The sequence below is a fragment of the Coturnix japonica genome, unplaced genomic scaffold, assembly GCF_054131305.1.
Source record: "Coturnix japonica strain WE unplaced genomic scaffold, WE-NBRP24 Scf171, whole genome shotgun sequence".
Taxonomy (NCBI): Eukaryota; Metazoa; Chordata; class Aves; order Galliformes; family Phasianidae; genus Coturnix; species Coturnix japonica.
In genome coordinates, this window is record NW_028189074.1 from 25,001 (window position 1) to 40,619 (window position 15,619).

The 15,619-nt window shown below is 52.0% G+C and overlaps 1 protein-coding gene across 1 annotated transcript in view; it reads left to right on the top strand.

Moving 5' to 3' along the window:
* The window catches only part of LOC146751031 (uncharacterized), an 11,656-nt gene extending 4,030 nt beyond the window's left edge, over positions 1-7,626 (top strand). The window contains exons 2-4 of the mRNA XM_085535755.1: positions 1-196; positions 3,251-3,299; positions 7,539-7,626. The exon at positions 1-196 is cut by the window's left edge and continues 706 nt beyond it. Of these exons, the coding sequence (XP_085391881.1) occupies positions 1-142 (142 nt within the window). The 3' untranslated portion in view covers positions 143-196; positions 3,251-3,299; positions 7,539-7,626. The remainder of the gene's footprint in view (positions 197-3,250; positions 3,300-7,538) is intronic.
* Positions 7,627-15,619: the final 7,993 nt, after the last annotated feature.

The following is a 15,619-nucleotide window of genomic DNA, read 5'->3' on the forward strand; positions in this document are numbered from 1 at the left end:
TGATGATGATGATGATGATGATGATGATGATGGTGATGATGATGAAGATGATGATGATGATGATGATGATGATGATGATGATGATGATGATGATGATGATGATGAAGGCTCTCCCCCCCCCCAGCATTGCTGCCCCCCCTGATGACGGTCTTAGTGCCCGGCAGCTCTTTGACACCTGTGACGGCCTCACATACAGGTGGGGGCACAGCAGCCCCACAGCCACAATGACGGCCCCATAGCGCCACCCCAAATACCCCATAGGGTCACCCCAAATACCCCATAGCATCCCCATAGCCACAATGACGGCCCCATAGCGCCACCCCAAATACCCCATAGCATCCCCATAGCTCCTATGGACCCATAGTGCCACCCCAAATACCCCATAACATCCCCATAGCCACAATGATGGCCCCATAGGGTCACCCCAAATACCCCATAGGGTCACCCCAAATACCCCATAGCATCCCCATAGCCCCTATAGACCCATAGCGCCACCCCAAATACCCCATAGCACCCCCATAGCCACAATGACGGCCCCATAGCGCCACCCCAAATACCCCATAGCATCCCCATAGCTCCTATGGCCCCATAGCGCCACCCCAAATACCCCATAGCGCCACCCCAAATACCCCATAGGGTCACCCCAAATACCCCATAGCATCCCCATAGCCCTAACGGCCCCATAGCACCACCCCAAAAACCCCATAACATCCCCATAGCCCAAATGGACTCATAGGGCCACCCCAAATACCCCATAGCACCACCCCAAATACCCCATAGGGTCACCCCAAATACCCCATAGGGCCACCCCAAATACCCCATAGCGCCACCCCAAATACCCCATAGGGCCACCCCAAATACCCCATAGGGTCACCCCAAATACCCCATAGCATCCCCATAGCCACAATGACGGCCCCATAGCGCCACCCCAAGTACCCCATAGCATCCCCATAACCTCTATAGACCACCTATGCATTTATGTCCCCATAGGGCCAGCCAAATCCCCCATAACATCCCCATAGCCCAAATGGACTCATAGGGCCACCCCAGATCCCCCATAACATCCCCATAGTCCCTATGGACCCCCCATAGGGCTACCCCAAATCCCCCATAGCATCCCCATTGTCCCAGTGGCCCCATAGGGCCACCCCATATCCCCCATAACATCCCCATAGCCACAATGACGGCCCCATAGGGTCACCCCAAATACCCCATAGCATCCCCATAGCCCCTATGGACCCATAGTGCCACCCCAAATACCCCATAGCATCCCCATAGCCCCTATGGACCCATAGCGCCACCCCAAATACCCCATAGGGTCACCCCAAATACCCCATAACATCCCCATAGCCACAATGATGGCCCCATAGGGTCACCCCAAATAACCCATAGGGTCACCCCAAATACCCCATAGCATCCCCATAGCCACAATGATGGCCCCATAGCGCCACCCCAAATACCCCATAGGGTCACCCCAAATAACCCATAGGGTCACCCCAAATACCCCATAGCGCCACCCCAAATACCCCATAGGGCCACCCCAAATAACCCATAGGGTCACCCCAAATACCCCATAGCATCCCCATAGCCACAATGATGGCCCCATAGTGCCACCCCAAATACCCCATAGGGCCAGCCAAAAACCCCATAACATCCCCATAGCCACAATGACGGCCCCATAGCGCCACCCCAAAAACCCCATAACATCCCCATAGCCCAAATGGATTCATAGGGCCACCCCAGATCCCCCATAACATCCCCATAGCCACAATGATGGCCCCATAGTGCCACCCCAAAACCCCATAACATCCCCATAGTCCCTATGGAACTGCCCATAGGGCCACCCCAAAAACCCCATAACATCCCCATAGTCCAAATGGATTCATAGGGCCACCCCAAAACCCCATAACATCCCCATAGTCCCTATGGACCCCCCCATAGGGCTACCCCAATCCCCCATAGTATCCCCATAGCCCTAATGGACCCATAGGGCCACCCCAAAACCCCCATAGCATCCCCATAGCCCCAGTGGCCCCATAGAGTCACCCCAAATACCCCATAACATCCCTATAGCCCATATGGAGCCTCCCATAGGGTCACCCCAAATACCCCATAACACCCCACAGCCCCTATAGATCCCTCATGCATTGATGACCCCATAGGGTCACCCCAAATCCCCTATAACATCCCCATAGCTCCTATGGCCCCCCCAGGCATTTATGGCCCCATAGGGCCACCCCAAATCCCCTATAACATCCTCATAGCCCCTATGGCCCCATAGGGCCACCCCAAATCCCGTATAACATTCCCATAGCCCCTATGGAACCCCCCATAGGGCCACCCCAAATCCCCTATAACATCCCCACAGTCCCTATGGACCCCCCCCAGGCATTGATGCCCCCATAGGGCCACCCCAAAACCCCATAACCCCTATGGACCCATAGGGCAATCCCATATCCCCCATAACATCCCCATAACCCCTATAGGCCCCCCATACATTGATGGCCCCATAGGGCCACCCCAAATCCCATATGACATCCCCATAGCCCCTGTAGACCCCTCATGCATCGATATCCCTATAGGGCCACCCCAAAACCCCATAGCCCCAATGGCCCCATAGGGCCACCCCAAATCCCCCATAACATCCCCATAGCCCCTATGGAACCCCCCATAGAGCCACCCCAAATCCCCCATAACATTCCCATAGCCCCAGTGGCCCCATAGGGCCACCCCAAATCCCCCATAACATCCCCATAGCCCCAGTGGCCCCATAGGGTCACCCCAAATCCCCCATAACATCCCCATAGCCCCTATGGAACCCCCCATAGAGCCACCCCAAATCCCCCATAACATCCCCACAGTCCCTATGGACCCCCCCCAGGCACTGATGTCCCCATAGGGCCACCCCAAAACCCCATAACCCTTATGGACCCATATGGGGCAATCCCATATCCCCCATAACATCCCCATAACCCCTATAGGCCCCCCATACATTGATGGCCCCATAGGGCCACCCCAAATCCCATATGACATCCCCATAGCCCCTGTAGACCCCTCATGCATCGATATCCCTATAGGGCCACCCCAAAACCCCATAGCCCCAATGGCCCCATAGGGCCACCCCAAATATCCCATAACATCCCCATAGCCCCAGTGACCCCATAGGGCCACCCCAAATCCCCCATAACATCCCCATAGCCCCTATGGCTCCTCTATGGGGTGACCCTATAAGTGCCCCCCCCCCCAACAGTGATTTCCTCATCCTGCCCGGCTTCATTGACTTTGCAGCTGAGGAGGTGGTGAGTGCCCCCACCCCATAGAAACCCCATAGATCCCATAACAACCCACCCCATAGATCCCATAACAACCCACCCCATAGATCCCATAACAACCCACCCCATAGATCACATAATATCCCATAATACCCCACCCCATAGATCCCATAATATCCCATAATACCCCACCCCATAGATCCCATAATACCCCACCCCATAGAACCCCATAGATCCCATAATACCCCACCCCATAGAACCCCTTAGATCCCATAATACCCCACCCCATAGATCCCATAATACCCCATAGAACCCAATAGATCCCATAACAACCCACCCCATAGATCCCATAACAACCCCATAGAACCCCATAGATCCCATAACAACCCACCCCATAGATCCCATAATATCCCACCCCATAGATCCCATAACAACCCACCCCATAGATCCCATAACAACCCACCCCATAGATCCCATAATACCCCACCCCATAGATCCCATAATACCCCACCCCATAGAACCCCATAGATCCTATAATACCCCACCCCATAGAACCCCATAGATCCCATAACAACCCACCCCATAGATCCCATAACAACCCACCCCATAGATCCCATAATACCCCACCCCATAGATCCCATAACAACCCACCCCATAGATCCCATAATATCCCACCCCATAGATCCCATAATACCCCACCCCATAGATCCCATAGATCCCATAATACCCCACCCCATAGATCCCATAACAACCCCATAGAACCCCATAGATCCCATAACAACCCACCCCATAGATCCCATAATACCCCACCCCATAGATCCCATAATATCCCACCCCATAGATCCCATAACAACCCCATAGAACCCCATAGATCCCATAATAACCGACCCCATAGAAACCCCATAGATCCCATAATACCCCATAGATCCCATAATACCCCACCCCATAGATCCCATAGATCCCATAATACCCCACCCCATAGAAACCCCATAGATCCCATAATACCCCACTACATAGATCCCATAATATCCCATAATACCCCACCCCATAGAAACCCCATAGATCCTATAATATCCCACCCCATAGAACCCCATAGATCCCATAATACCCCACCCCATAGATCCTATAATACCCCACCCCATAGAACCCCATAGATCCCATAATATCCCACCCCATAGAACCCCATAGATCCCATAATACCCCACCCCATAGAACCCCATAGATCCCATAATACCCCACCCCATAGAACCCCATAGATCCCATAATACCCCACCCCATAGATCCCATAATACCCCACCCCATAGAACCCCATAGATCCCATAATATCCCACCCCATAGATCCCATAATACCCCACCCCATAGATCCCATAATACCCCACCCCATAGAACCCCATAGATCCCATAATATCCCACCCCATAGATCCCATAATACCCCACCCCATAGATCCCATAATACCCCACCCCATAGAACCCCATAGATCCCATAATACCCCACCCCATAGATCCCATAATACCCCACCCCATAGAACCCCATAGATCCCATAATACCCCACCCCATAGATCCCATAATACCCCACCCCATAGAACCCCATAGATCCCATAATACTCCACCCCATAGAACCCCATAGATCCCATAATATCCCACCCCATAGATCCCATAATACCCCACCCCATAGAACCCCATAGATCCCATAATATCCCACCCCATAGAACCCCATAGATCCCATAATACCCCACCCCATAGATCCTATAATATCCCACCCCATAGAACCCCATAGATCCCATAATACCCCACCCCATAGATCCCATAGATCCCATAATACCCACCCCATAGAACCCCATAGATCCTATAATATCCCACCCCATAGAACCCCATAGATCCCATAATACCCCACCCCATAGAACCCCATAGATCCCATAATACCCACCCCATAGAACCACATAGATCCCATAATACCCACCCCATAGAACCCCATAGATCCCACAATACCCCACCCCATAGATCCCATAATACCCACCCCATAGATCCTATAATATCCCACCCCATAGAACCCCATAGATCCTATAATACCCCACCCCATAGATCCCATAATACCCACCCCATAGATCCTATAATACCCCACCCCATAGAACCCCATAGATCCCATAATACCCCACCCCATAGAACTCCATAGATCCCATAACAACCCACCCCATAGATCCCATAATATCCCACCCCATAGATCCCATAACAACCCACCCCATAGATCCTATAATATCCCACCCCATAGAACCCCATAGATCCTATAATATCCCACCCCATAGAACCCCATAGATCCCATAATACCCCACCCCATAGAACCCCATAGATCCCATAACAACCCACCCCATAGATCCCATAATATCCCACCTCATAGATCCCATAATACCCCACCCCATAGAACCCCATAGATCCTATAATACCCCACCCTATAGATCCCATAATACCCCACCCCATAGAACCCCATAGATCCCATAATATCCCACCCCATAGAACCCCATAGCTCCCATAATACCCACCCCATAGATCCCATAGATCCCATAATACCCCACCCCATAGATCCCATAATACCCCACCCCATAGATCCCATAATACCCCACCCCATAGAAACCCCATAGATCCTATAATATCCCACCCCATAGAACCCCATAGATCCCATAATACCCACCCCATAGATCCCATAATACCCCACCCCATAGAACCCCATAGATCCCATAATATCCCCTATAGGATATGGGATTTTGGGGTTCCCCTATAGGATATGGGGGATTTGGGGGTTCCCCTATAGGATATGGGGGATTTGGGGGTTCCCCTATAGGATATGGGTTCTGAGAGGGTTCCCCTATAGGATATGGGGTTTTTGGGGTTCCCCTATAGGATATGGGTTTTTGGGGTTGTTTCCCCTATAGGATATGGGGTTTTGGGGGTTCCCCTATAGGATATGGGGTTTTGGGGTTGTTTCCCCTATAGGATGTGGGGTTTTGGGGGTTCCCCTATAGGATATGGGGTTTTGGGGTTGGTTCCCCTATAGGATATGGGGGTTTTGGGGTTCCCCTATAGGATATGGGATTCTCCTATAGGATATGGGGTTTTATGGGGTTCCCCTATAGGATATGGGGTTTTGGGGTTGGTTCCCCTATAGGATATGGGGGTTTTGGGGTTCCCCTATAGGATATGGGGTTCTGGGGGGTTCCCCTATAGGATATGGGGGTTTTGGGGTTCCCCTATAGGATATGGGGTTCTGGGAAGTTCCCCTATAGTATGTGGGGTTTTTGGGGTTCCCCTATAGGATATGGGGTTTTGGGGTTGGTTCCCCTATAGGATATGGGGGTTTTGGGGTTCCCCTATAGGATATGGGGTTCTGGGGGGTTCCCCTATAGGATATGGGGGTTTTGGGGTTCCCCTATAGGATATGGGGTTCTGGGAAGTTCCCCTATAGTATGTGGGGTTTTTGGGGTTCCCCTATAGGATATGGGGTTTGGGGGTTGGTTCCCCTATAGGATATGGGGGTTTTGGGATCACTGTGGGGTTTGGGGGTTGGTTCCCCTATAGGATATGGGGTTTTGGGGATTCCTCTATAGGATATGGGGTTCCCCTATAGGATTTGGTGTTTTGGGGGTTCCCCTATAGGATATGGGGTTCCCCTATAGGATATGGGGTTTTTGGGTTGTTTCCCCTATAGGATATGGGGGTTTTTGGGGTTCCCCTATAGGATATGGGGTTCCCCTATAGGATATGGGGGTTTTTGGGGTTCCCCTATAGGATATGGGGTTCCCCTATAGGATATGGGGTTTTTGGGTTGTTTCCCCTATAGAATATGGGGGTTTTTGGGGTTCCCCTATAGGATATGGGGTTCCCCTATAGGATATGGGGGTTTTTGGGGTTCCCCTATAGGATATGGGGTTCCCATATAGGATATGGGTTTTTTGGGGTTCCCCTATAGGATATGGGGGTTTTTGGGGTTCCCCTATAGGATATGGGGTTCCCCTATAGGATATGGGGGTTTTTGGGGTTCCCCTATAGGATATGGGGTTCCCATATAGGATATGGGTTTTTTGGGGTTCCCCTATAGGATATGGGGTTCCCCTATAGGATATGGGGGTTTTTGGGGTTCCCCTATAGGATGTGGGGTTCCCCTATAGGATATGGGGTTTTTGGGGTTCCCCTATAGGATATGGGGTTCCCCTATAGGATATGGGGGTTTTGGGGTCACTGTGGGGTTTTGGGGTCCCTCTGTGCCCTTATAGGATCTGACGTCGGCGCTGACGAAGGAGATCACCCTAAAAACCCCCCTGGTGTCTGCCCCTATGGACACCGTCACCGAGGCCGACATGGCCATCGCCATGGCTGTGAGTTATGGGGTTATGGGGTTATGGGGCTGTGGGGTTATGGGGTTATGGGATCATGGGGTTATGAGGTTATGGGGTTATGGGGTTGTGGGGTTATGGGATCATGGGGTTATGGGGTTATGGGGTTATGGGGTTGTGGGGTTATGGGATCATGGAGTTATGGGGCTGTGGGGTTGTGGGGTTATGGGGTTATGGGATCATGGGGTTATGGGGTTATGGGGTTATGGGATCATGGGGTTATGGGGTTATGGGGTTATGGGATCATGGGGTTATGGGGTTATGGGGTTATGGGGTTATGGGATCATGGGGTTATGGGGTTATGGGGTTAAGTGGTTGTGGGGTTATGGGGTTATGGGGTTATGGGATCATGGGGTTATGGGGTTATGGGGTTATGGGATCAGGGGGTTATGGGGTTATGGGATCATGGGGTTATGGGGTTGTGGGGTTATGGGATCATGGGGTGATGGGGTTATGGGGTTATGGGGTGATGGGGTTATGGGGTTATGGGGTTATGGGGCTGTGGGGTTATGGGGTTATGGGGTTATGGGGTTATGGGATCATGGGGTTATGGGGTTATGGGGTCGTGGGGTTATGGGGTTATGGGGTTATGGGGTTATGGGATCATGGGGTTATGGGGTTATGGGGTTGTGGGGTTATGGGGTTATGGGGTTATGGGGTTATGGGATCATGGGGTTATGGGATCATGGGGTTATGGGGTTGTGGGGTTATGGGATCATGGGGTTATGGGATCATGGGGTTATGGGGTTATGGGATCATGGGGTTATGGCGCTGTGGGGTTATGGGGTTATGGGATCATGGGGTTATGGGGTTATGGGGTTATGGGGCTGTGGGGTTATGGGGTTATGGGGTTATGGGGTTATGGGATCATGGGGTTATGGGGTTATGGGGTTATGGGGTTATGGGATCATGGGGTTATGGGGTTATGGGGCTGTGGGGTTATGGGATCATGGGGTTATGGGGTTATGGGGTTATGGGATCATGGGGTTATGGGGCTGTGGGGTTATGGGGTTATGGGGTTATGGGGCTGTGGGGTTATGGGGTTATGGGGTTATGGGGTTGTGGGGTTGTGGGGTTATGGGATCATGGAGTTATGGGGTTGTGGGGTTATGGGATCATGGGGTTATGGGGTTGTGGGGTTATGGGCTTATGGGGTTGTGGGGTTATGGGGCTGTTTGGTTATGGGGTTATGGGGTTATGGGGGATGTGGGGTTATTGGGCTTTGGGGCTGTGGGGTTTTGGGGTTGTGGGGTTATGGGATCATGAGGTTATGGGGCTGTGGGGCTGTGGGGCTGTGGGGTTATGGGGCTGTGAGTGGGGTGTGGGTTTATGGGGTTGTATTGCTGTGGGGTTGTGGGGTTGTAGGGTTATGGGATCATGGAGTTATGGGGCTGTGGGGTTGTGGGGCTGTGTGGTTGTGGGGTTGTGGGGTTATGGGGTTATGGGATCATGGGGTTATGGGGTTGTGGGGTGTGGGGTTATGGGGCTGTGGGGTTATGGGATCATGGGGTTATGGGGCTGTGGGGTTATGGGGTTATGGGATCATGGGGTTATGGGGTTGTGGGGTGTGGGGTTATGGGGCTGTGGGGTTATGGGATCATGGGGTTATGGGGTTATGGGGTGTGGGGTTATGGGGCTGTGGGGTTATGGGATCATGAGGTTATGGGGTTGTGGGGTTATGGGGTTATGGGATCATGGGGTTATGGGGCTGTGGGGTTGTGGGGTTATGGGGCTGTTTGGTTATGGGGTTGTGGGGTTATGGGATCATGGGGTTATGGGGTTGTGGGGCTGTGGGGCTGTGGGGTTATGGGGTCATGGTGTTATAAGGATATGGGATTATGGCCCCCAATATCCCCATGTCCCCCTATTATCCCCGTACCCCCCCGTACCCCCATACCCTTCCCCATGTCCCCCCATAACCCCATACCCCCATAACCTCATACCCCATATCCCCCCATATCCCCCATACCCCCATATAACCCCATATAACCTCCATACCCCATATCCCCCCATATAACCTCCATACCCCCATATAACCTCATACCCCATATCCGCCCCATATCCCCCATACCCCCATAACCTCATACCCCATAACCCCCCATATAACCTCCATACCCCATAACCTCATACCCCCATATCCCCCCCATATCCCCTTTGTGCCCCATATCCCAATGACCCCAAAGCTGATGGGTGGAATCGGGATCATCCACCACAACTGCAGCCCCGAGTTCCAGGCCAGCCAAGTGCTCAAGGTCAAGGTACGGCACCGGGACCCCCATAGCCCCCCATAGACCCCCATAGACCCCCATAGACCCCCATATCCCCCATAGACCCCCATAGACCCCCATAGCCCCCATAGACCCCATAGCCCCTTTTGGCCCCCCTAGACTCCCATAGACCTCTATAGACCCCTATAGACCCCCATAAACCCCCATAGACCCCCATAGACCCCTATAGACCCCCATAGACCCCCATAGAATCCCATAGTCCCCCCATAGACCCCACAGACTCCCATAGACCCCCGTAGACCCCCATAGACCCCCATAAAATCCCATAGTCCTCCAATAGCCCCCGTAGACCCCCATATCCCCCATAGACCCCCATAGACCCCCATAGTCCCCCATAGACCCCCATAGACCCCTATAGACCCCCATAGCCCCCATAGACCCCCATAGCCCCCATAGACCCCCATAGACCCCTATAGCCCCCCATAGATCCCCATAGACCCCCATAGACCCCCATAGAATCCCATAGCCCCCATAGCCCCCATAGACTCCCATAGAATCCCATAGTCCCCCCATAGACCCCATAGACCCCCATAGACCCCCATAGACCCCATAGCCCCCATAGACCCATATAGACCCCCATAGCCCCCCATAGACCCCTATAGACCCCCATAGCCCCCATAGCCCCCATAGACCCCTATAGACTCCCATAGCCCCCCATAGACTCCCATAGCCCCCATAGACCCCCATAGCCCTCATAGACCCCCATAGACCCCCCATAGACCCCCATAGCCCCCATAGCCCCCATAGATCCCCATAGCCCCCATAGCCCCCATAGACCCCCATAGACCCCCATAGCCCCCATAGACCCCCATAGACCCCCATAGACCCCCATAGCCCCCATAGCCCCCATAGACCCCCATAGCCCCCATAGACCCCCATAGAATCCCATAGTCCCCCATAGACCCCCATAGTCCCCATAGACCCCCATAGCCCCCATAGACCCCCATAGACCCCCATAGAATCCCATAGCTTCCATAGCCCCCATAGACCCCCATAGCCCCCATAGCCCCCATAGACCCCCATAGAATCCCATAGTCCCCCCATAGCCCCCATAGACCCCCATAGTCCCCCATAGCCCCCATAGTCCCCCCATAGCCCCCCATAGTCTCCCATAGTCCCCCATAGATTCTCATAGACTCCCATAGTCCCCCCATAGCCCCCCATAGACTCTCATAGTCACCATCTAACCCCGTATGCTCCATTACCCCACCTAACCCCATATACCCCATATACCCCATATAACCCCAATACCCATCTAACCCCATCTTATCCCATATACCCCATATACCCCAATACCCATCTAACCCCATATACCCCATATACCCCATCTAACCTCATATACCCCATATACCCCATATAACCCCAATACCCATCTAACCCCATATACCCCATATACCCCATATACCCCATATACCCCATATACCCCATATATCCCAATACCCATCTAACCCCATATATCCCATATACCCCATATACCCCATATACCCCATATATCCCATATACCCCATATCCCCCATATCCCCCATATACCCCATATACCCCATCTAACCCCATATACCCCATATACCCCACAGCAGTTCCAGCAGGGCTGTATCCGTGACCCCGCAGTTCTCAGCCCCATCTAACCCCATATACCCCATATACCCCATATACCCCATATACCCCATCTAACCCCATATACCCCATATACCCCATATACCCCATCTAACCCCATATACCCCATATACCCCATATACCCAATAACCCCATATACCCCATATACCCCATAACCCCATATACCCCATAACCCCATATACCCCATATATCCCATATACCCCATGTACCCCATATACCCCATATACCACATATACCCCATATACCCCATATACCCCATGTACCCCATATACCCCATAACCCCATATACCCCAATACCCCATCTAACCCCATATACCCCATATATCCCCATATACCCCATATACCCCATCTAACCCCATATACCCCATATAACCCCATATACCCCATATACCCCAATACCCCATATACCCCATATACCCCATAACCCCATATACCCCATATACCCCATATATCCCATATACCCCATAACCCCATAACCCCATAACCCCATATATCCCACAGCAGTTCCAGCAGGGCTGTATCTGTGATCCCGCAGTTCTGAGCCCCATCTAACCCCATATACCCCATCTAACCCCATATACCCCATATACCCCATATACCCCATATATCCCATAGCAGTTCCAGCAGGGCTGTATCTGTGACCCCGCAGTTCTCAGCCCCATCTAACCCCATATACCCCATCTAACCCCATATACCCCATATACCCCATATACCCCATATATCCCATAGCAGTTCCAGCAGGGCTGTATCTGTGACCCCGCAGTTCTCAGCCCCATCTAACCCCATATACCCCATCTAACCCCATATACCCCATATACCCCATAACCCCATATAACCCCATATACCCCACATACCCCATATACCCCATATACCCCATATATCCCCCATATGCAGCAGTTCCAGCAGGGCTGTATCAGTGACCCCGCAGTTCTGAGCCCCATCTAACCCCATATATCCCATATATCCCATATACCCCATATACCCCATATACCCCATCTAACTCCATAACCCCATAACCCCATATACCCCATATACCCCATATACCCCATCTAACTCCATAACCCCATATACCCCATATACCCCATATACCCCATATACCCCATAACCCCATATACCCCATATACCCCATATACCCCATAACCCCATATACCCCATCTAACCCCATATAACCCATATACCCCATATACCCCATGTACCCCAATATCCCATCTAACCCCATATACCCCATATACCCCATAACCCCATATACCCCATCTAACCCCATATCCCCCATATGCAGCAGTTCCAGCAGGGCTGTATCCGTGACCCCGCAGTTCTCAGCCCCACACACACAGTTCGGGACGTGCTGGAGCTGCAGCGCCATCGGGGCTGTAAAGGGGTCCCGGTAACACAGAGTGGGGCCATCGGGGGGCGGCTGCAGGGCATCGTCACCCCCAGGGACATCGACTTCATGGCAGAGGGGCAGCACGGGACAATGCTGGGACAGGTGGGGTGGGATTAGGGTTGGGATTGGGGTTGGGATGGGATTGGGGTTGGATTGGGATGGGATTAGGGTTGGGATGGGATTAGGGTTGGATTGGGATTAGGGTTGGGATGGGATTAGGGTTGGGATGGGATTGGGATTGGGATGGGATTAGGGTTGGGATTGGGATGGGATTAGGGTTGGATTGGGATTAGGGCTGGGATGGGATTAGGGTTGGGATGGGATTAGGGTTGGATTGGGATTAGGGTTGGATTGGGATTAGGGTTGGATTGGGATTAGGGTTGGGATTGGGATTAGGGTTGGGATTAGGGTTGGGATGGGATTAGGGTTGGATTGGGATTAGGGTTGGGATGGGATTAGGGTTGGGATGGGATTAGGGTTGGATTGGGATTAGGGTTGGATTGGGATTAGGGTTGGGATGGGATTAGGGTTGGATTGGGATTAGGGTTGGGATGGGATTAGGGTTGGGATGGGATTAGGGTTGGATTGGGATTAGGGTTGGATTGGGATTAGGGTTGGGATGGGATTAGGGTTGGATTGGGATTAGGGTTGGATTGGGATTAGGGTTGGGATTAGGGTTGGATTGGGATTAGGGTTGGGATGGGATTAGGGTTGGGATGGGATTAGGGTTGGATTGGGATTAGGGTTGGATTGGGATTAGGATTGGGATGGGATTAGGGTTGGATTGGGATTAGGGTTGGATTGGGATTAGGGTTGGGATGGGATTAGGGTTGGATTGGGATTAGGGTTGGATTGGGATTAGGGTTGGGATTAGGGTGGATGGGATTAGGGTTGGGATTAGGGTTGGGATGGGATTAGGGTTGGGATGGGATTAGGGTTGCATTGGGATTAGGGTTGGGATGGGATTAGGGTTGGATTGGGATTAGGTTGGATTGGGATTAGGGTTGGATTGGGATTAGGGTTGGGATGGGATTAGGGTTGGGATTGGGATTAGGGTTGGATTGGGATTAGGGTTGGGATTAGGGTTGGATTGGGATTAGGGTTGGGATTAGGGTTGGGATGGGATTAGGGTTGGATTGGGATTAGGGTTGGATTGGGATTAGGGTTGGATTGGGATTAGGGTTGGATTGGGATTAGGGATGGGATGGGATTATGGTTGGGATGGGATTAGGGTTGGATTGGGATTAGGGTTGGGATTGGGATTAGGGTTGGATTGGGATTAGGGTTGGATTGGGATTAGGGATGGGATGGGATTAGGGTTGGATTGGGATTAGGGTGGATTGGGATTAGGGATGGGATGGGATTATGGTTGGGATGGGATTAGGGTTGGATTGGGATTAGGGTTGGGATGGGATTAGGGTTGGGATGGGATTAGGGTTGGATGGGATTAGGGTTGGGATGGGATTAGGGTTGGATTGGGATTAGGGTTGGGATGGGATTAGGGTTGGATTGGGATTAGGGTTGGGATGGGATTAGGGTGGATTGGGATTAGTGTTGGATTGGGATTAGGGTTGGATGGGATTAGGGTTGGATTGGGATTAGGGTTGGGATTAGGGTTGGATTGGGATTAGGGTTGGGATGGGATTAGGGTTGGGTGGGATTAGGGTTGGGATTAGGGTTGGATTGGGATTAGGGTTGGATTGGGATTAGGGTTGGTATTAGGGTTGGATTGGGATTAGGGTTGGATTGGGATTAGGGTTGGGATGGGATTAGGGTTGGGATTAGGGTTGGGATTAGGGTTGGGATTAGGGTTGGATTGGGATTAGGGTTGGATTGGGATTAGGGTTGGATTGGGGTTGGGATTAGAGTTGGGATGGGATTAGGTTTGGGATTAGGGTTGGGTTGGATTAGGTTGGGATTGGGATTAAGGGTTGGGATGGATTAGGGTTGGGATGGGATTAGGTTTGGATTGGGATTAGGGTTGGGATGGGATTAGGGTTGGATTGGGATTAGAGTTGGGATTGGGATTAGGGTTGGATTGGGATTAGGGTTGGATTGGGATTAGGTTGGTATTAGGGTTGGATTGGGATTAGGGTTGGATTGGGATTAGGGTTGGGATTGGGATTAGGTTGGATTGGGATTAAGGTTGGGATTAGGGTTGGATTGGGAGTAGGGTTGGATTGGGATTAGGGTTGGATTGGGATTAGCGTTGGGATTGGGATTAGGGTGGGATGGATTAGGGTTGGGATTGGGATTAGGGTTGGGATGGGATTAGGGTTGGATTGGGATTAGGGTTGGATTGGGATTAAGGGTTGGGTATTAGGGTTGGGTTGGGATTTGGGTGGATTGGGATTTGGGTGGATGGGATTAGGGTGGGATGGTAGGTTGGGATGGGATTAGGGTTGGATTGGGATTAGGTTGGGATTAGGGTGATTGGGATTAGGGTTGGGATGGATTAAGGGTTGGGATGGGATTAGGGTTGGATTGGGATTAGGGTTGGATTGGGATTAGGGTTGGGATGGGATAGGGCTGGATGTGGGTATTGGGTGGGTGGGATATATGGTAGATTGGGATTAGGTTGGATTGGGTACGGGTAGGGCAACTGTATGCCATTAGGTAAGGGCTTCGTCATGGCTGGCAACATGAAGGTGGATTGGTTAGGGATTGGGAGGGGG